Source organism: Vanellus vanellus, assembly GCF_965231255.1.
Source record: "Vanellus vanellus genome assembly, chromosome: 1".
Classification (NCBI taxonomy): domain Eukaryota; kingdom Metazoa; phylum Chordata; class Aves; order Charadriiformes; family Charadriidae; genus Vanellus; species Vanellus vanellus.
This window is the reverse complement of record NC_138905.1, coordinates 178,107,122-178,130,536: the sequence shown is the minus strand read 5'-3', so window position 1 is coordinate 178,130,536 and position 23,415 is coordinate 178,107,122. Positions and strand designations below refer to the sequence as shown.

The following is a 23,415-nucleotide window of genomic DNA, read 5'->3' as shown; positions in this document are numbered from 1 at the left end:
TTTTTCTTATTTTGCAAATGCATTTTTATAGCTAGTAAAATGTAAAACTAAAAATTACTTTAGAGAAACAGAACCGTGTTTGTGTGGTCACGCTCATGGTGCTACGGGACATATCCCCTCTTAGTGGGAACAGCCATAACTTCATCAACTTCATTACCTATAACATATCTTTCCTAGCAGCAAACACAAAGGCAAGTAATGATTTAAAAACCGCATCGTGGTAGCATGATAAAAAACAAGTTCTTTCTAACATCTTATCCATTACCATTACACCTTCTGCTTAACAATTCACTGAAAAAATGAAAATGAGCACACAAGCTATTTCAAAGGGTTTTTTAGCTCCCCTCTATATGTAATAAAGACCATCAAAGACTATAAAGACCCTTCAAAGTTCTATTACCTGAAGGACATATAATGATCACGAAAAGAAAGACAGAAAAAAAAAGAAACAAAAGAAAAAAAGTACCTGTTGGGAACTGTTTGGGGCACAAGGCAGAGGGTTTTTTTTAACAGATTTAGAATATACCATATCTTTTGTGCACATGTAATTCATTTGAGCATATTCAGAAAGTCAGATATGTCCAAAATGCCTTTCAATCACTGTAAATACAGAGTTAACTGGTATGCACATATGTAATTTGGCAGCAATGAGTCCGGTTCACCCGGGATGTTTTGGAACTGATGCGGACATATGAGTCAAGTGAAAACTGTACAGCAAATCTCTCCTAAATTGTGTCAAAACTACTACTACCCTAGCAGAACTAATCATTGAATGGTTTATGTTGGAAGGGACCTTGAAGATCATCGAGTTCCAACCTCCCTGCAGGGACACCTCCCACGAGATCAGGTTGCTCAAAGCCCCATCCAACCTGGCCTTGAACACCTTCAGGGATGGAGCCTCAACAACTTCTTCTAAAGGTCCTTAGTAGCAAACAAGTCTGCAGAACTGCCTGGTTGGAGGATGGCTTGGTTAGACTCTAGAAATATTCTTGTCCAATATTTTGCTAAAGGAAAAACTTTCAGAAGTTTGTACTACCTTTGCACTCCTTCCTGCATACACATACTATTCATATCCTAGTCAATGATATGAAAGGCTTCTGAGTTTTCTGTGCAACAAAACCAGATGTTTTTTGGCTTCTCAGTAAATAACAACTCATTATGAAAAAACTTGTGATGTTATTTTTCACCTTTGTAGTCCATTAACTGTAATAGCTTTTAATGTACTTTGAGCATTCTTGAGCCTCTTGGGCTGAGTGAAAAGACACACCAACAACCAGAGTGTCTAAAGGTTATTTTGGTGATACTAGTTTTCTCGAACCTTTCATTTAGTGGATCTTTATATCATCTGTCATAGGTTACAAATTTGACTGCTATCTGTTTAGGGTTTGAGGAGTATTTAAAACTCAAATCAAGATCACTTTCACAATGTGCTAGATGATGTACAAGTACATAGCCTGAACTCAGTATCTTAAGGAATTACAAACTAATATATTTAATTTAATATGTAACGTTCAAGAAGTGAAGTGAGTATGTAGACCTGAAACGTGTTAACTGTAAATATATTCACGTATAGATACCCATCAAATTCTGTTTATATTCTTCTCGCTACATTAAAATGGAATATTCAGTAAAATAAAGATATTGTATAAGTATCTCCATGTGCATGTACGTATACACAAATGAAAATGAATGGATAAAGTATCTTAACACAAGCAGTTGGACAGCAGAAGTGTGAATGAAAATTACTCTGTAGGTTATCTGGTAACAACTCTCTTTAAAAAAGGGCCTTCTCAGAGAACCAACTAAAATAACACTGACCAGAAATGGAATTTAAGCTCACATCCCTACAGAGGGACATAAAATAAAAACAGAGAGAAAGACCGGGACATTTTAGTATGTGGATTTGATAAAGTTATACTTTAATTGCTGCTATTGTAGCAGTCAAGAAGCAATTATTGTTGATTATCTGAAAATTACTCAAGAAATTTCCATTAATATCATAGTTTAAAAGCTTTTCTGGAAAGAAATAGTTTAGCTTCTTTTGTGAACATGGTGAATATTTTATATTTTGTTATAGAAAACAGCATGCACATTTTCAACAAGAGAGTGTCCTTCCCATAACACCTCAAATAACATATTCAATTTAAAATGTAAGCATGACATTCAAGCTTCATTTGCTGTTGGTGTCAATCTAAAAAAATATAAATTGATGCAGACAGAAAATTCTAATCTGATGCCCTAGGGCCAGATCCAGTAAAACACTTAGGCATCTAAATTTGGTGTTAAAGCAACTAACTTTTAGGTGTTTGTCCCCCAGAAAGGAATCTTGGGCTGAAGTGAGCTGGGTCTTACATTCCGGTGTAGTGTATAGGGCAGGTATCGCTAGGCAGGTACCAGTCAGGGGATGTTATGAGCAGCCACTGCCTCCAACATCACTTAACTTTACCCAAACGAGGTACTGCAAATTAGGGTCTAATGAAGTTAACAAGTAGAACTATAGTCTGTGTGAAGTCAATGGGAAATCATATGCAGCTATCTGGAGCTAGTAAATACAGAGGAACTCTGGCAATAGGACTGAGCTATCAATTCCACCTTGGAGAACCCATATGACCAGAGTCTGGGTCAGAAGGGCAAAGGGATGATGGTAAAATATAAAAATATACTACCCTCTTTTACACAAAACACAGTGATTAGGGATAATGCCCAGGAAATGTGTCTCAAGTTCAATCCTCTCTTCTGCCTTCAGGGAATTGGGATCCCTTGGAGGTGTGTTTAACTTTCAAGCCACTGATTATGTTGAACTCTTCATATCAATGAGCAAGAAGAGGATCAGGATTCAGTAGTCTAGCCCTTAGGTTCTCCGCTAGTTCCTCCTTCCTATGTTATTTCCATATTTCATGGACAACGTCACCGAAGAGCTGAACAAGTATTCAGCCCCATAGAAAACATCAAAAATACACTGCTCACAATTTCAGCCTGGGAGATCTGCAGGACCTCAGATAACAGCTGAGCAGGATAAGTGATTAAACGTACCTCACCCAAATTGTGGGACTATCTAGAGCAAACTCTTTGAGTCATAGAAACTTAACTTTACCTGAAAAGACCCAGAGCCTTAATTTTAATGGAAAACACTGAATAGATCTTTTCTAATATGACTCCTATAGTTCACATAAGTCCTTCTTGCGAAATCTGACCTAATAAGACCAAATGTGCATCATCAAATAGTCCATAATTACAGATTATAAAATTAGCTATTTGGTTTTGATGATGGCTGTCAAGTACTTGAACTAACATCGTGTACTTGAATTTATCTCCTTCTTCCCAGGATAATTTGCAGTTCTACAGCCTGCTTCCAGTAAATTTGGAAAATCTGCTACGCTCCAATAAGTAAAAAATCTTGGAAATGTAGGGTAATTGATTTCTCTGGTTATACGGATAGTGACATCTTGAGTTATGTATGAACCGTGGGGGCGAAGGGCTCTGCAGTGTCCCCTGCAGCCTCCCCTAGTCCCGACTAGGAACCTGGCTGGACCATAACATAATCCTTTGCAAATCTAAGCTTTCTTCTGATGAAACCCAGGGAGTGGGTGGAACTTCAGACACGTACATTGGGGTTTGCCCCAACGTGAAGCTAGGACGTGGCCAAGTTGCACATCTGGAGTCAGCAGCTGGAAAACGTTCCCAGCTCCCATGGTTTATACAAGGTCTTTGAGAATAGAAACTCTTCCTGTTTTCCTGCAACAAATATTGACCCAGAGCCCGATGCAAACTTTCCAGTTCTAACAGGCAGTGAACCAGATACATAGAACTTAATTTGATTCTTGGTGGGATAGTGACAACCTGAGTCCAGTAGAAGCTGAGTTTACTCAAGGCTACGCACACGAGAACCTGAGAACACATTTTGAACACAGTCCAAGGGCAAATAAAAAAAAAAAAAAATCAAACAAAATGGCACAAGAGATCTACTAGTAGTTTAAACCACCCCAGCAAAATAAATTTTTGCCACCTATTATGATTCTGGCTAAATTTTGGATAGAAATGCATATGATCTTCAAAAGACTGAATACCCTCAAACTGGTATTCACTTGGCAAGTGGCAAAGAACTGTTTCTAAATATATTACATTATGTTGTGTGGAATGGGTAAATAAGCTCCTTTCGTTTATGTTTATAACAGATAAATGGTATTTTCTCTCCTGTATCCAACTCATAGATCAGTTTAGACATATAATTCACCTCTGAGACATACACTAAGTCTTTTCAAAATCTGGTATGTTGATCAGTTGTCTGTATTATAACTTTCCCCCTTTAAATTCTCGGTTGACTGTAAATAAATTTTCCCTGAGCTCAGATCACTTCAGAGATTTTTGGTTTTCATTTTTTTATTGGAAGAGGGGACAAGAAGAGAAAAGACGGGGCATACTTTACCAGGCAGGATTTCCCAGGTTCTCCCGGGTTCAATTGAAAGCCATTTTAGTTGCAGCTGATAGATTTCTGCCAACAAAAGTGGCTTAGAAGAAAACACAATAATGTTTAAATGTTTCATGATACTTATTCAGAACTTCTGATTGCTCCTCTTTCCTTTTCTTTTGAATCAGATGATGAAGGTGATGGGGTTTCAACAAGAAGAGTACCACCACCTAGGTATGTTTGCATTTTTAAATCTGATTGCATTCTGACTGATTTGCAGTGGTAAGCAACAGTTTGGGAATATGATTGCAAGCTCACAGTGACAGAAGTAGATAATTACTATCTCCACAAACATCTCTAAGTTAAATCACTTGTTTTAATACAGATTAGATTAGTATTAAAGTTACAAGATTGGTATGTGAGACATGATAAATGTAGTCATGACAGAAAACAATTTTTAATTTAGTATACCCTATCAATCTAGATAGCCCATGAATATTTACCATTAATTCAGTAGGCTGGAACAGAGGGAGGAAAAGGAGCAAAGAATAGAAGGTTTGACCTAAACAAGGACTGAGGAAAAAAGAGAATTCTCAGCAGTTTTACGGAGAACAGATCTTGCAAAAACGTGAACTGGCAACAGATTGGAAAATACATTTGGGGTACCACTATAAACAAAGCTTTTAAAAAACCTGAATGACATGCAAAAATAGTAGAAATTCTTAATATGTACTACTCTTTGCAGGATTTACCAGTCTGATTACACTTAAGCGAGTAACTTCAAAGGCTGAAATAAAATCATTTATGGAAATTCAAAACAAACCTATTTGATCACATCATACTTCACAGCGGGGATACAATTTGCAGGGGCTGAGTGAGGGCACAGTATAAGCTAAAACAGGTTGTGTGTGCAATGAACCAAACTAAATGGTTTATATAAAAGAAATGTTGTTTCCATTAATTTTTCTGGTAATCCTATTAAAAATGCCACCTGTCCAGAATAGAATTGTCCAGATTTTAATTCTTTTTCATATCTCAGTGTTCAAACACAAGACAGAGAAGGTATCATCGCTATTAAAATATGGCACAAAATGTCTTGTTCTGAAATCTTCATGACTGCAGCAGTTTCTGTGGCTCTGTTTCAATGTCTGGCTATCATACCTTTACTTTTTCTCTCACTGTGCTCAAACAACTGATTTTTCTGAGAAGCCGACAGGATATTTTTTTTAAGGATATGTCATATTTCTAACCTCTCTTTCGCCAAAATGTTTCTTGTCTGTAACAGTTAAAATTCAGGATATTAAGTAAACATAATGCATGGAATACACCTTTTAAAATTCCACCACCACCACCCCTCCAAAATCCCCTCTAACAACCCTGAACAGGAACTTAACTTTGAATACCAACAGAGATGAAATGGTGTCATAATCAGCATAAGTGCATGTGGACTATTCACCTAGATCAAACACTTTGGTCATATACTCAATTAAATTTAAATCCCATTATATAATGTGTACCAGCCTCATTTTATGCAATTCCCTAATTTAATGGCTTGGTATTAGCCTTTTTCCTTTTTGCACACATGGACTAATTTTCACGGTGTTCAGTCCCTTTGGGAAGTAGGTCATTAAAGTCAACTGGATGGAGACAGAAACTTAATACCTAAAGAGTGCTGTAGAAGGGCCAGAGACACAATAGTAATATAAAACTGTTTTTCACTCATCCCTCTTTGTAATATTTATGAAATCCCTCCTTCATATAAATATTCTTCATTAATCACAAAGACCACGAAGTAGAAGCATCAAGAAAGCTATCATCCTGTTATGATTTAATTTGTGAAACAGTAAAAAACAAAAATAAAAAACCCCAATTAAAAAAAAAATAACAATTATAATACTATTTAGCTGTTGAGACAATACTTGGTTTACACTGAAACAGTAAAATCATAGCATTCATATTACCTTTCTCAATGTGTATTCTTTTTGTCTCATGTCCCACGTCATGACCAGCCAGATCACCTTCCTTAGGTCCAGGCAGGACATTAGGTGACAAACCCATCAGCATTTGGTTCATAGATAGCCCGTTCTGATGGACAGCTGCTAGACACAAGCGCAGGCACAAAGAAAATCAGCCGTCATATTAACAATACACTTTTGTACTTACTTTAGATAGTCTTCCTCTTAATTATACAAGAATTCTAACAATCACAAAGTTACTTAATTACTGCTATCAGTATCCGCACAGCGGAAGAGTTTCTTTCTATAACTTCTGGTTTAAAACAATTAATTTAAAAAGAAGAATTCAGTATCTTTGGAGAAAGTTGCATATTTGCAAACATCTTCTTGTTTATTTAACAAGAACTGAAATGCACAATGAAACAAAGCAGAAAAGAAGAGAAGGTTCTACTTGAGATACTTAGTGATTTATTTTTTTTAAGTTAGTTGTACGAAAGCTCTTGTATATTAGCATTCCCAATATGCAGTCCCTAACTTCCTTAAATTAAGCATTGTGACCTTCTAGGTGATAAAGACTATTCAAAATATACTGTGCAACAGCAGAATCGCTAATTTGCTCACTAGATAGCTTGGAAAGCTCTTTCCAACAGTTCTCAAGCAGACCTTCATGAGTCCCAAACACATCCCAGACACCCATATAAGGTAGCTTATATCCCTGTGTTTCTATCTGAAAATATTTACTTGTAAGAGGCTTATGCCATTTTCAACAAAGCATTTTTTCACATGTAACCCATATTTCCGTAGTAGTCAACTTACTCTTGCTGGCACCACAAAATCAGATGTACTTAAGAATCAGGTGTGATGTTAACAAATCAGATAGGAGAGAAAAGTTATTTTATAAATAAATAAGTGATCCAGTGTTTAAGGAACTGTTATGTTCACACTGGAAGAAATAATGTGCAAAGGTCCTACTCCTCTCTCTCTCCCGGTAAGTAAGCTGAACAGCACCTTTTTTTAAAAGAAAAAGGTGTCATTCCTTAGCAAAACCAGTAAGTATCTCTCAATTTAATCTACCTTTTCATTTAGAGAACAATGGAAAAGGTCTTCAATGGTTGTAAAAAAATATACCATTCAATCAATTTAAAAATAAAAATCAAAATCTAGGGTCGTGAAGTTTTTTTCCCAGAACTTTACTCATGAACTCATAAAAACCTGGGGAAATAAGATAGGTCACAGTATATGGGATGCCAGTTTAATCTGCACTCTGAATCGTCCAAGTGATAAGAAAACAGAATTTTCAGCTTGTCGTGGTCAGGCCTCATTTATTTTCTTTGGTAAGTCATTTTTCATCACATAGTAATGAAAGATCTTTCATCTGAAGGTCAATGAAGAGTCGGCTTCCTGAGTCTGCGGAGAGCCTGAAAGGAAGCAGTCTAAAAAACACGTGCTGCATCTAATCAACACGACTACGTATTTCGTATAGCTATTTCATGGCCTTCTATCTGCATGTCAAATCCTCCGGTTTCACCTACCGACAACTTCCACTGTGGAAAGATGCCTTAAAAGCACAAAAACCTGCAATGGAGCAATAATAAAAGGAATGGACAAGTGTAATATGAATTTAAGTAAATAGCCATAAAATGTGTTTAAAACCTTAATTTCCAGTATGTTTTGCTGGAATATCATAGAATTCAGGGTCTTTGTCATGTAATTTACACCCTATACATGGAGACTCGATGAAAATGGTATCACTGTGGGACACCATGGTTTAATTTCACTCCGCCCCTTGTGAGCTATGAGGTGGTAATACTCTCTGTATCATATTTCTCACCATTACAAATTTTTATATTTAAAAAATTTACAAAGTATGCACTTTTCAAAATTGATTTAACATAATTCTTCTCTTTACCAAGCAATTCTACCATGTAAAATGTTGCTTATGAACTCGGATTCAATTTAGAATTCGAATCAGAGTAACCACATTAAATAGAACTCAATTTCTTTAAAAAATGTTTACACTATATGTTCAGTTCTAAAACTAATCTAGCAAATTGCTTCCCGGCTGCAATTCTGTATTTCATAGCTCATACCTTTATGTTTAATATGACATGATGGCAGTTTATATCAGTACCTGTTAATGTAGCATCAGATATTATGATACTGTAAACTGGGGAACATAATGTTGGGAGATAGTTATTGCAGCTGAACTTCCGAACACGATACATATGAGATCTATTTGAGATGAGGGCATTTTGATTAGAAAAACCCGCTGCACCTAATCAAATTGAAAGTGGTGACAAGGAGAAGAATGTGACCTACGGATTCTGTCTGAAGAGCTCTCGGTCCGTGCAGGAGAGCTGGACACACTGCTGCTTCGGTGAGAAGATGGATGGCTGCCAGGTCTTCGACCCTCTTCAAGAGAAGGAGCAGGAGAAGGGCTGTCTGGAACACGTTCCTAGACCCCAGGAAAAATAATTGCAAAAAAAGGCAACGTTAAACGAAACCCCCGCGGTTTCCAAGCATCAGTTCCCTAAACTCTATCTCCCTCCTAAATCACAACCTATTCTTTCCTCTGCTGAGGTGTTCAGGATTTGCAGAGTATTCTCAAAGGAAACTTAGCAATTTTAGGACACTATACCTTTTAGTGTGCAATGTGAGCGCTTTTAAACTGCCTTCTGGACTGCTTATAAAAATAAGGCTTTTCTTTTGCTTTTGAGCGGGGTTTTTTTCCTCACTTCTGTGAGCATGCTGTTGAATTGGAAATATACATTTTGTTTACTAGCTTATAGACCTTAGCCTTGTGGGATGAGGAACAACGTACTTTTGTAAATAAATGAAGATCAGACACTTGTTTTAGCTTACACTGAATTTGACACCACATTTTAATTTCAATTTTGAGTGATGAGATCGTGCAGAACTGCTCTGGATGATAAAGAAAACATAATCTCTCCACTGAACCTATACCAGTAACGTGGCTGATAATCCAAATGTCTGTTTCTACCATGGAGCACAAACCTAGAATGAACCACATTTTTTGGAAGTGTGGCCATATCACTACTTCAAAATGGGGAAAAAATGCCTATTGACGTTTTTCTACCCAGGCAGAAGCCTGACATAGTAGCCAGCAGGAGCTATGACGCACTTCGAGATGTTCCTTGATTTTGAAAATTCGAGCACAAGGTTTGAACTGCACTTCTGTTATGTGAGAACCGTCAATATGTAGCAGATAGATATATCCGATATTTACACAGAACTTTGACAGAAACAATAAACGAAGGGAACTAAGTGCAGAATAGTCCTTTCTAGAAAATTCTCTGTCTTTCCCTGTAGTTTCCTCTTTATTGCTAATAGTTCCCAAGACTCTATGTCATTGCTAAAGTACATATGAGTTAGGTTGGTTTGGTCGAATAGTGATAACAGTAAATACTTCCTATAAGGGAAATCTATTGGGGGGACTGAAAATGATAAACTAGGGTGGTTGTGTTTCGTTTTTTTTTTTTCCTTTTGATAATTGAAATCCTGACCCAAATTAAAAAACAAAACAAAACAAAAAAAGAAAACACCAAAAAAAACCCCAAATCAAAAACAACAAACAAACAACTGCATACATTCAACTCACTAAAAGCTTTTGGTAATGAAATAATACAATTAGCATGGGTTTAATAATACATATGAAAACTTGCTGCTGCAAATGCTTAAAAGTTTTCCTGAAAGGAGCATCATGTTCCTCACACCGCAAATTGCTTTTGCAGCAGTCATTATTTTTCATGCACAGTAGCTGGATGAATATTTCGTTGAATGCATTCCTATGAAACTAAGCAACATGACCCCCTATAGTAATCAATAGATTTGTTCCAGGTAAGCTTTATAATAAATATTTACTAAACCTGAGATTCTGATTGCAAAGGGATTCGCTGGGCCTACTGATGGAGTGGGAGAAGACCTTTCAGAGCAGTGTTTCAAGACTTTTAAGTGGATTCCACTTTAATAGACTCGGGTTTTTAAGTCAAAAACATTGATGAGGATAGCTTAACTGCATCATAGCTCTAGGCTTATTATGACTTTGATTGTGTTTATATGTCCATGAACTGGGTATTCAAGAGGAGGATTATAATGCAGATGTTTTCAGAATGTAGAAGATTTATTTCTTTAGATTTAGGAGGATTTAAGCAGGCACAGTGTACAGATTTGGTATAAATTGGAACACGCTATATTTAATCATTCATTTAATATATAATTTCACTGTTTGGCATACAATGTATTGTTCTTAGAAGGGTTTCATTAAAATGAAATCCAGTGAGCACATAAGATTTGAATACAGAGCTGCAGAGTAAATTAATTTATTTAAACAGCTTAATTTGTTTATCCTATTTATTTATGTGCGCTTTTACAGCACGTATTATGAGATGGAGAGAGCAAAAGGAATGCACAGGACAACAAAATATAATTACTGCACAAACAAAACAGATAATGAGTTTTATTCACGTATAATACGACACAGCAGACAAACTCTATGAGAAAACTACATATACTGGCTTTATCAATTCATTTGTAAAATACCCTTTAACCCCAACAAAACATGGGATGGAACTATGCAGAAATGGAAAAGAAATTAATTTAATACCTTAACTCATTTTTTATATCCTTGCTTCATAATTCCACAATCAATAATATAGACTATAGCAATTTTTTGTCTTTATCAAAACTAGCTGAAATAATAAATGGAAATGCTACTAATAATAAATTGAAATACTCTCTTGCTCTAAAAAGTCATAGTGATAAACTAATGATGCCGGAATATCAATATAAGCTGTCTTCCTTACTAGAGATTTTGTGTAGAAAAGATGGATTTTGTCTGTGGTAAAATATTAACTTTACATTTAGACTTAACTTTAAAATTTTTCAAAAAAGGAAATGTGCAAAAATGTGTTCAGTAAATAACTCAGATGATCAGAGCTATTTTGTAACTTCTGCAAAATGCCACTTTTTTACAGGTCTACATGACACAGCAAAGAAACAGAATTTACTGCTTTATAAACCTGGCGATAGAAATCACCTAAGATACTGTCCACTGTCCAGTGTTTTTCCTAAAACTTGTCCACTCCGAGGACAAACTCATTTCCACTTAATTAAAGATATCTCTAGAGAACCTGGTGTTGGCTTGTACTGTAATTAGTCTTGTTGTCTCCCAACAAACAAACAGACAAATAAATAAATAAATAAAATCTGAGTGACTTTGCTTTGCTAAAATTAACTATGAGGAAACTGTAGTTCGAAATACAGTCTGAAATCAACACATCCAAATGCAGTTTTGACACACGAGCTAGGGATGAAACTTCAGACACCTGTGTCTAGGATGCCACATGAAGCAGCCCGCCTTGGAGGTAAGTGTCTCCCATTTCAGTCAACTGAGATACAGACAATAAAGTCAATAGAGTCTTCTCCAAAACCAGATACCTACGGCTCGATTCAGCTGCTCACATTTGAGCCATTTGAGCCACTGAAGGGCTTCGAGATGGCCACACCAGGTTGACAGAGATCTACAAAAGATCTGCTGCCCTTTGGAGTGGCAGCAGGACACCAAAAACATTATCCTTGCATTACTGGTCGATAAGCTGAATACCTCCCAGAAATCTATCGACAACATTTACTAGAAAACATGAAATACAGATTTACTGCTTGTAAAACATAACCCTCACTAGCCACCTTTTTTCTCCATTTTTTGCTTCCCTATTTGTTTCTACAGGTACTTATAAGTAAAAAAGTAGTATGAACAATTTAGAGCGTATGCAGCAGTTTAACATATGGTTGACCAACTTTTCTAAATTGGTAAGACTCTCAATTAGGCATCAGAACCGGAGGCTGTACTAAGCAATGATCAACGTACTCTTAAGGGTCAGATTGGGAACGTTGTTTTTCTTGGTGCTCTTTACAATCTGATCCAAATTATGAATCTTAAGCATTTAAGAATCTGACATTTAACTCCTCCAAAAATGCTCCTACCACATATGAAACTTTCACTTTAGAGATATACAATGCATTTTCGTGTACTCTTACCCCACTGACATTATAAGTTACACACCCTCAATATCAAGTCCATTTCATAAATAACAAAATTGTTCCTGTGACACAGGCCTTTTTTGTTTGTTTTGTAAAAACAGGTATAAAATTTTAACTGTCAGATTTTAACTTATGAGGTTGAAGTTGTCTCTAGAATTAGAAACCCCTCCAATTTTGTTCCAGAAAACCACATATCACTCACAACATAACACCAAGCAAAAAAGAAGTGTCTTGATGTACTTATCAACATTTTTCTACATTTTTCAAACAGCTCTTTTCATAGATGCAAAGACCATACCGTAAGATCTCATTCCAAAAGTTCCTTTTAGGTAACTTCCTATTAAGATTTACCTTAATATATCAGTAATGGTATCCAGAAGACCATAAATACTTTTCCCCCCTCTATCAAATATATCTTTTTTCTTCTTACCAGGTCACAATGGTAGTTATTCAATACTAATCTCTTTTTTTGCCTCTTGCTCCAGCAGTATGTTTTCATTGTTTGAAAAGTGCCTCTTTATCAAAAGTCTTCCTCAAAAACCTACCCAAACATAAACTTGACGGAGTTCAGCCGTTGGTCCCTATATCACTATCCACGAGAATACATTTCAGGTAACACATGTAAGATTAATACTCCCGCTCTTAAGACGATAGACAAGAAAGTGATATCTTCTAGGTTCTCACCACCTCAGTCTTTCCACACACATTCTTTATTCTTTGCCATTCCTGTTCCTTAGTGATAAAATTCCAGAATCCTTCTGACAAAATTTGAATATGCCTACTTCCAACAGCCAACTGGTTTTGCATGCACCGCTTCATCGCCTGTATATTTCTCTCCTACAGGTATTGTCAGTCTCAGCTTCTTTCTTTGTTCTAGTTTGCTCCTCCATAAGACTCATCCTGTGGGCTTAGCGATCCTTTAATTTTAGTCACGGACTGAGTTCTAGACATGCACCTAAGTATAGCTGTAGAAGTATATTGCCATTAAAACCGCTGAGCTGTCTTGATGCTCTTCATTGTTAAACAAACTCCTTTAAGGACATTTGTGCTTTAAGTCATTGAAGTGCAGAGGATAAAATCACTGATTTTCAGCGTCATACTTTTCAATAGCTTAGGTAGCTTCATACTGGGGAAAGGACATACAACACCACACTGCTTCATACACTGTTAATTTTAAAACCACCAAAACTTTTAATCAGGAATAGTTTAAAATATTCCGACCTTTCTGGAAGGGCACCTGGCTTCCAATCTTTTTTCTGGTAAAATTATAATGCTCTCTTTCACAAATACCAAAACACAGACTTCTTGCTCTTTATTTCCTTACTGACCTAATTTTTGTGTGAAAAGTATTCCAGGAATGGCTTTCTTGTAAAATGGTATACTTATTTGACATTGTATTAGTTGAATAAGTGAAAGAAATTAATTACTTTGGTATCTTTTGTATTCCCTGAAAACAGGATATTTTGATTTTACAGTTTCATTTTTCCTTCAGCTTTAGTCTAAAATGCTGAGACTCCAAATTAACATTTAGCCCTAAGAATCACGAGATGAATTTGGCTAATAATTATTTCCTAACTTCTTCAACCACTACTATAAAATGTTTGTTATCAAACTGACTGAATGCTATAAATTTTCATTTCTATTTCCTTATTTGCATACTATCACTAGCCTGCTAAAAATCTTGCTAACTTCCCACTGATGCACATGTCATCTTTCTCATCTTGTTCTTACAGACACACTTCTAATCCCAATCTAAATTCAGGAGTTCAAATGTTTTGTGTTGTCATCCATTGCACTTTTGTTTTAAATAGTGGATCTATTTCTTACAAAGAACACAATCCATGATAATTGTGTAATTTTTTTTTTCTCTTTGTGAATATCTTGAACTTATTTATCTTTTGGACCAATTTAAGTTAATTTGATTTCTGTTTTACTTTTATGTCTGCATTTTTTCATTGATTCTACCTTGCTGGTCCCATCGCGAGAATACTGAAAATCGATAACGCAAAATGTAGAAAGAGACTGACAGACAAAAATTGCTTGATTGGAATTGCTTGATTTTTATTGTTCTGTTTACTATAGGGTTATCGGGAATATCAGCAGCAGTTAACCGACAGGAAGTCAAATCAGGAGACTCCAAAGTAAACATGGTGAAACTAGAGCTGTGTCCAAGGTGTTGACAGCTTGGAACCACGATGAAGCAGGAAGTGCCACAGAGCCTCATAGTACAGAATTCTGGATTTTGATAAAAATGTCCTGACAACTATTTTGGACCTGCTTATTTTTTGAGCGTATCATTTCAATTGAATTTATATGTTATATTTAGCCTTGGAAATGTATGTTTGGACTAACAACCAAAATATTCTTCTAAGGCATACAAAAAAAAACATGAAACATGCAAATATATAGACGTGCAAAAAACCTCTTCAAACCGAATTAGCAATTTCTTACTGGCCAGTTGGACAGACTTCTTTTTTATTTTTTCTCTCCTCTTTTGAAAATCTAATCTTACTTGAAAAGCAACCATTCAAGCTTAAGAAGCAGCAGTGAGAATTCACCCCTCCAAGTCAATCCAAACCGTACATCCAGCCAAAGACCAAGAATTCATCTGACTAAATGTAGTTGTCTGCAGTACAAATGTCTACATCTGAGCTAGTCACCCTAGGCTCATTTTTTTACCTACACATTTATGTTTCCGAGGTACAATTCACCTCATTCTAAAGTAGCTATCTAAAAGAGGTTCAATGAATTATGCCCTAAAAGACAGGAAAATGAATCCCATCCATTGTACCTGGCCTCATGGCCATTTTGCATGAAATTAATCTTACACCGCATGCAGAGTTCCCTGTTACACACGTGAATATGCAAACTGCCCAACAGAAAACTTTTAACTACCTTCTCTGTGTCGTGTGTTATCTGTAGATATCTGTTTTACATGACACATTAATTCATATGAGCATATGGGTGCTATTAGCTTCAAACTGCACCTCAGAAACACACGTGTTAAAACGAATAGCAGGATTCCATATTATTTTTAAAAAAGACATTATGGTGAGTTACAACTTACCAGATATACAGTAACCATTCTGTAAGTTCATTATAAAAAAACTGCATTAAAAGTTAAAATAAATAATTTTAATCATATAGATAGAACTAATTAATCAGGTGGAACACAGTGTCCTCTAACATAAAGATGATTAAGCCATGATAAAGGAGTTCAGCTACACTTTGACTTAAGACCTTCTCATGTTAAAGGAAGAAACAGAAGTGTGCATATACATATTTACATTAACATTTAAAAAAAAAAGTTATTCTGACCAACATGGAGATTTTTTCTGTTATGGGCAAGTTCATAGTTTTATGTTTTAAGATATCATATTTTCTTCAGTCATGATATAAAGAAAATGAAATATTCATTTGGTTTATACTATACTTCAAACTTTATAGGTATATCATAATTTTCATGTTTGCTTTCCCAGTATGTAAAAGCAGGTGTTTTAGGAGCTGATAAATAGTATTATTTTTATTCTAGAATATTTATTGTACTTACTTTTTACTATTTAAACTTTTTATATTAAATCAAATTTCTCTTTATAAAAGGAAGAAAACTTCATTTTACTTCATGTATCATATAATAAGGAAATGAAAGTAGCTTCACTCTTCATGCACTTCTGTATAGTATATTTTCCTATGCATTCAAGAAAATCACTTTAAATAATGTCAAAATTCCTGTTTTCAATGCACAAATGTTTCTAGAAATAATAGTTTACCTGAAAAGTTTTCAGGTTAGGCATCCAAAAAGGGAATTTCTGCCAATTTTTGATATAATTAATTTTGTTCTCAATCTGTTTCTGTAAAACATGTATAGCACACCCAGCTTCATAGGAACGGTGCAAATATGCATCTACGACTGTTTGCATAATACTTTTCCTGTAAGGCACAGAACTGTCCGTAGAAAACTTTTACATTCAACACAGGATTCAGATAACATAAGTTAAATAAGACTGGGCCAGACATTGATTTAAAAAAAAAAAATCAAATACAGAATAACCAACAATTCACTGAATAAGGGAGGAGTGCTGCGGAAAAATACAATATGTGATGGTGAAATCAAAAGTGTACCATGCTATATGGATGGAATGCTGTCACATTAAGGTTGTAGAGGCATTCTGGTATTTCCTAATATTAGTCTTACGGAATCACGGAGTTTTCAGAGTTGGAAGGGACCTCTAGAGATCATCTAGTCCAACTCCCACTCTAGTTGGACTCTAGTCCAACTTACGTCTTTTGAAATTCAGTGATGGCCCTATAATATAGGCTTTGGATGTAATTTTACTTGATGAGTGAAGACAGGCACATCTGAAGATTTTACAGTAACATTGACAATTCTGGAAGTTTTCTCAAGTTTATAGTACAGGAAAATTCTACTTCGTTGTAATAGCAGCAAATTGGAGGGGGTTTCTATCCAGGTTGTCTAATTGTACTTTCATGGTGCTTCCTATGGCCCCTGTCTCTACAGGATGGTGTGCCAGCCAATTTTGAAAAATAATTTATCTAATCCTATAAAAAAATTTCATAATTTCTGTAACTGGAAAATAAGTTATCAGTAAACTCTTTTATGCTGAAACTTCTTACAATGATCAATACCTTTTGGTACTGAAAGCCCAAGGCTGCTCACACAGCAGTTACAGAAGACTTAAACTGAAGCTTCTACAGTGCCTTTCTTTGCTGCCCACCCGCTCCTTGAAGTGAACTCCCTCATTTTCCTCTTAGAGTCCATTTCCTTTCAGGTCCACTCTCTGAACTTGTTCACCACCACCCTGACATGAGACATTTAAACGTACTCTGTGCTATCATGTCTATATCGCAGTGTCATACTTCTACTTTTTGCCTATTATTTGGACTTTTTGTTGAATAATTTTTTTACAATAATTGTTGGTGAAAAATATAGGAACATTAAATTACATCCATAGGAACACACGTATATTGCCAATGAAAAATGAAAAGGTGGATAAGCATTAAAAGAAAATTTCATGTCAGAATAGACCAATAAACAGTTATTAAAAAAAAAACCAAAACTGTCAGCAGCTACCTTGGTTAAATAAATTACTAGTAATTTTCTGCTATTGGATAACAGGAAGATATAACCTTATAAACAAGTCTAAGACAACCACTGCTGTGATATATTTAGAGAATTAGCAAAACGTAGTCTCATGTATTTAATATGCAATGGAAAGCTACTCTGCCACTGGTGACTTTTTCAGCTGGAGATATTGGTTTCTTCTGCTTTATTCTTAATTCTTTCTATAAGCATGAGTAACATTATACAGATACAGTGCAATTTTTGATTCTGGAATGCTGCTCTGTTCTAAATATTACAATGTAGAATTATTTCAAGCTGCTGTTAATATGAGATATTTCCTTTATATTTTCATATACCTTTCTGCTGAGTGAAAAAAAAATCCAAAACCCTGATGTAGTGAAACTGCTAACAAGCTGAGCCTTTGAAACCATGGGCAGGTGATGAAAGCCACCTCATGTCTAAAGCATCCCCAGGTCACAGCTGTCACACTCACTGCAATTCATTGCTGTCACAATCTGCTGTCCCTGCTTGTTGTTGCTCTCCTCTTATTCATCCAACTCATATATCTAAACATTCCATTATAAAAAGACATCTAATGTTCTTCTCATGAAAGGGCACAACACTCTCCTGAAATATAATTCTGAAGATTTTAGAGCTCAGAGTTCACTGCCAAATCTAAGGTGTTGCTTTGCAAGGCTTCCCTTGTAATTTTGTCTTTGTCTCATCTCCTGAACATAGCAGGATAAAATGTTTGGTTAGTACATGATCTCAGCTTTATTCCAACTTCTTATCATGAAGAAATGAAATATTGCCCAGTAATAGAAAGGCATTTGAAGCTTTGTGAGTTTAAAGATAACAGCACTAACTGTGAACTCGGTGAATTGGAAGGAAAGGTCAGCGAGTCATCTACTGTGGCACTGTTCACAAAGGCAATTCTTCTATGCAGTGAACCAGGTTGTTTATAATCTGAAGACTCAGATTTTCTAAGACTTAATTTTGTTCTTTGTTACTTAATTAGATAAGGTTACTATTGATTTACTTTTCAGAGTAGAAATTTCTCATAGATCTCCTAACTTTCAAACAAACTTTAAACTTGTAAACATCTCGTAGTTGGATTTCAAATCTACGCTTTCATTTCAGGTTACAACTCTGAACTCCAAGATGAGCGAACCACTAACTTTTCAAATCAGCTTGTGGAAACATTGTCACTGAGGAAAAATATTTAAGTAAAAGTAGGGTTAAAAAAAACGAGCCAGCAGATAATGAAAACAAAACAAAAAAGTCTAAAAAATGTAGCAGTAAAAGAAAGGAAGATATGATTCTAACAACAAATAGTTTTGGGAAAGAGAGCAACTGCACTATTTATCCATTCCTGTAAAAATAAAGAAAAAGGAGGTTTGACCTTCTCACTTACATCTATTCTCTAAGCTATTTATTTTGATTGTAGTATAAGTTATTATTCATAATCTTTATATTGCCATTGCAAGGTTCAAAAAGTATGCTGATGAGAGAGTTTGCTGCTCAACTGCTCAGTTCAATGGACACCGAAATCACAGCCTCTGACTACGCCTAGTGAGAAACAGGTAAATTGCTAGTGACATTATGTCCATGCTCATGGGAAGAAAATCCCCCTAACAATGACCTCATGCTTTTATGTTGCTGGGGTTTATGCTTCAATCCTGTCCAGTATTAAAAAATAAGAATGTAATTACTTGGCCACGCTATCTCTGTCCACATGACTATATTCATCCACAATAGACAAAAACAGGGGACGCAAATCTAGACATACGCGTTGTACCACAAAGGGGCTGAGGGACAGAGTAGGAAAGTCCCGTAAAAGTAAATTCCTGACCCCTTACAGTATTATTGAAATAAATATGCGCAGCAAGATCTTACATTTAGAAGTGAGTTTTGGATGGCAGATTAACATTTGTCTTTATGTATTCACCTGTAGTATAAATGTATTGTGGGCAGTATGTCACAGGCCTTGACTGAAGAAGTCACGGCAGCACTAAGGTAGCGTCTCCATCAGGTTCTACATAAATGTCCCAAAACTCTAACTTAATTGTGCGAACTTTAAAAAATGTGTACTTCACCCTTGAGTGAGCACACTTTTCTAAACAGAACTTAGGTTAATTTGGGTATTTAAAAAACTTCATTGTAAATCCACATCTTTTTAATTTATGGTTGTGTGCAAACCAGATGGGAACAGGAAACCTGGTCTGTTAAATAACTTGCACGAGATGTTATGCCAGGAGCAGCACAGAAGTTGGCAGCTATTATGGAGTTTTTATTAGCATGAGTATGGGATAGTTGAATTTTTAGAAATGACAGAGATAAATAGCGTAGATAATTAATACAAACAAATGCTTAAATAAGCAAAATTTTGAAAAAAAAAAAAATGATTTTCCAGTTATAAAGTGCTGCTAAAATGTTTCAGAGAACCAAAATTGCTAGGTACTTTCAAAATCTTCACCTAGATTATAACAAAAATATCCTTCCAACTAGATGAACTACAAGAATTAACTTGTTAAGAAGTTAAGGAACTCCGGGATAAGGAAAATTTTCTTGTATGGCACTGCCGATGGTTGAAATAATACACATAGTTACACGATGACAGAATCTCCCTTTCAGAGTCCAATACTTTGAAACCTACTAGACAGGTTTAGATCAGAGGAGCCAGAAGTACTTCTTAGTTAAGTGCTTCCTAGGTCCACCAACATTCCCATAATGGCGTGAGATATGTGAACGCACCAAGACCTGCTTTCCACAAAAGGAAACCTTTTTTACACAGCCTAGGAGCTATGCTGTACTCCAAATGTACCTGATTTTGGTAACTGCAGACAAGGATCAGGGGTCAAATTGGGGTATGCTCCCATAGACATATTTAAATGTAGGCCACAGTAACCCAGGCAACTTTAATAGCTGCAACTAGCTTGTAAAGCAACTTTACAAGCCAGAAGTCAGCTTGTCGAAGTTTAGAAACAGAAGGTTACCAACGCTTGTAAAGGTCAAATTTTGTAGGCTTACATATGAAATGAAATAGCTTACAGAAAATGAAAGAAGGGAAAATAAAAATAGTAGGAAAAATAGTGAAAAAAAGTTTTGTTGCCATAGTACTTCATAGTTGTCAGGTGTCATTTAGCACGTGCTCCATCCCAATCTTCATTTGTTAGATACCTCTGTAATACCAGCAGTCGCTATTCCAATTAAGAAAATACATTTAGAATGAAATAGAGCACCACATATGTTCCAGAGAACTTTAGTATCATGTAACTTGTACTAAGTACTGCTCAAGTGAAAATAGAAAAACAAAGGTACAGAAATCACCATGTAATCGAACAGTTAGTTAGCAGAAGAGTACTTATATTCCCAAGATATGGGGAAGATGGACATTAGGGGTGAAATCTAGCCTTGCTGACATAGCACCTAAAGAAACAATTCTCAAACCGATGTCTTAACTCCAAATGTCTTATCACCAAAGGTGAGAAAGGGATGCCACTGAAGGCTTCCAAAGGAGGTCCTACATTTGAAAGTGCAAGTGCCAAAATTACATCACCAGACCATATTTTTCTCTTAAATTATCATGAACTTCAAAACTTTTGCAACTCTTGATTGAGATTTTAAGTTTACCCGATTTTTGTCGAAGGAATTACATCAATGGACAGATTTCCAACATAGCCCTAAAATATCAAATAACCTCACCTTCACATGTCTATTTCTAACATATGAATGTTACATAAAACCACAAAAGTTTGTGGACTGCCATATCTCATTTATTAGAACTAAAGAAGTATAACAGGTAAAATGTAAATATCTGAATAAATGTCAAATTAATTTATAAATATCTAGCGGTAAAGGAGAAATGCCTTTATAATCAAAACAGATCACCTTCAGTCAGAAGGAGAGAAGACTCCTTGCCTGTGCTAAATACCTCCACAACCAGATTAATTTAGTTACAGGCAGCAAACAAAACCTTAAATGGGCAGACAATTTCAGATATCAGATATTTTTGAGATATCCCTACAATACTACTACCGTTGTGGCCTGCAGATTACTGGGTCTGTTCTGTGCAGTTTCATTCCATTCTGTTCTGGGATTCGGCAATTTAGGTTCTGCAGAGGCAAGGTATCAAGCCTTTCAGCCTTCTTCAGATAATTTGCAGCATTTCAGTTCAAATGCTTAGATTTAAAAGTTGGATGAACAGTCCCTTCTAATTTAAAAAAGGAGTAATATCTTCCCTGATATCCTGAGGAACATTGCCATTAGATTAAAGACTGTGAAACATGAGAAATCAGAAAGCTGTACATTCTTTATGAAAATGCTTCAACTTGAGCACTGTTTTAATAATGATTTAGAGAAGGGGAGGAGAACTGAGAAGATAACAATGGCCACCAGCAACCTACTGGGTTCCCAGAGCTACAACAGTTGAGTTTTTCATACATATTGTCTTTATGACTTACCTTATAACATCTGACACCTTTACAATAGTTATGACAGTTGCAAGTATGCTAGAATTCATTTATTTTATTAATATAGTTACCTTAATAACAGATGTCTCAACTCTGGATGGAGGACTCTGCACTTGTGCTGCTGCCGCCATGTTGGCGATGGTACTAAGGTGATTCATCTGGCTCATTGCCATCGTGACAGATGCTGGAGGTAGGCTCACAGGAATTAACGGGTGGGGCATCATCATAAAAGGAAGTTCCAATCCTGGTGGAGGGGGAAAAAAAAAAAAAAAAGGAAACCGTTTTTTTAAAACATTGATTGTCTTATTTTTTTTTTCCTCCCGATGGACAATATACAAGCGATGGGTGACAAGATGGTTCACACTGCAGGACAAAGCAGATGTATGTCAGTTCTCTTCCAGGATATGCATGGGTAAATCACTAGCAACCATGAAGACTTTCTAGCCACAAGGAGAGGCTATGAGACCTCTTAGTCTGTTCATATCAGTGTAATGTATGATATCATTGCCAAGCAATGGCTGTTTATTATCTTTTTAAATATCTGCTGTAAGGTGCCTTAGCAATGCATTATTATGCCACTGATGCACAGGTTAGCAGTTATTTTAAGTATCAATTTTATTGCATATGTATTTGTTCTTTACTGTCTCCGCTTCCCCTGCTTAATACTTTAAAGGAAGTATTCCAATATTCCCCACATCTTTGATTTTTCATAGCCTATTTATGTAAACACAAAATAAAGACAGGAATTGGATAACTGCTAATGTTAGTGCTGAAAGATGTCAACCCGTACCATTTGGCAGAAGGTGGTTCTGTTGAAGAGGGTTGAGAGGATGGCTAACTGGAACATTATGCTGTCCAGGCAAGTTGGGGTGGTTAACAGAGGCCTGTGATCCTTGGGTGGGGGGAGATTGAAGTTTTTCCTTATCCCAAGAACCATCACTGCTGCCTGTGGGGAATGAATATATATTATTTGGATGAAGGAAGACTCCAAATTTTCAATGTCTGAATTTGCCTGTTTTGCAAGTGGCAATTTTTTATTATTTTTTTTTAATATGTGGGTTGGGGGAGCAACTATTTTTTTTTTCCCACCTTCTGAAAAAGATATGTAAGGATAACTTTTTAAAGTTAAGGGTTATAACACAAACCTAAAAGTATTATAGTTGTGTTCATTTGCATGAAGTTTGTGTTTGATATATACTTTATATATACTTTTGCCAATTTTAGCAAGTAAAACTATGGCATTTGTTTTATAGGTGAGATAATATTTTTGCCTGCAAAATTACTGCCTGTTATGCCAATTAAAATTTAAACTACATTCATATTTATTCTTGCATTTGTGAATAAATAAACATTATAGGAAGTAACTAAAAATTCCATTTATTGAGGGCACCAACGTGCGTGTATATGTGCTTGGCTGACGATTCTATTTTGTATATT

The 23,415-nt window shown here is 35.7% G+C and overlaps 1 protein-coding gene across 4 annotated transcripts in view; it reads right to left on the bottom strand.

Annotated features, from left to right (window-relative positions):
• DACH1 (dachshund family transcription factor 1) overlaps positions 1 to 23,415 on the bottom strand; it is a gene marked incomplete at its 5' end in the record, with an annotated part of 370,375 nt that overhangs the window by 97,335 nt on the left and 249,625 nt on the right. Inside the window, 4 exons of one of the 4 annotated variants that reach the window (XM_082494621.1) lie at positions 6,370 to 6,504; positions 8,683 to 8,818; positions 22,050 to 22,222; positions 22,769 to 22,924. The exons of 2 other annotated variants lie outside the window; for them this stretch is intronic. In XM_082494621.1, the coding sequence (XP_082350747.1) occupies positions 6,370 to 6,504; positions 8,683 to 8,818; positions 22,050 to 22,222; positions 22,769 to 22,924 (600 nt within the window). The remainder of the gene's footprint in view (positions 1 to 6,369; positions 6,505 to 8,682; positions 8,819 to 22,049; positions 22,223 to 22,768; positions 22,925 to 23,415) is intronic. One more of the 4 variants, XM_082494622.1, reaches the window with a different exon arrangement.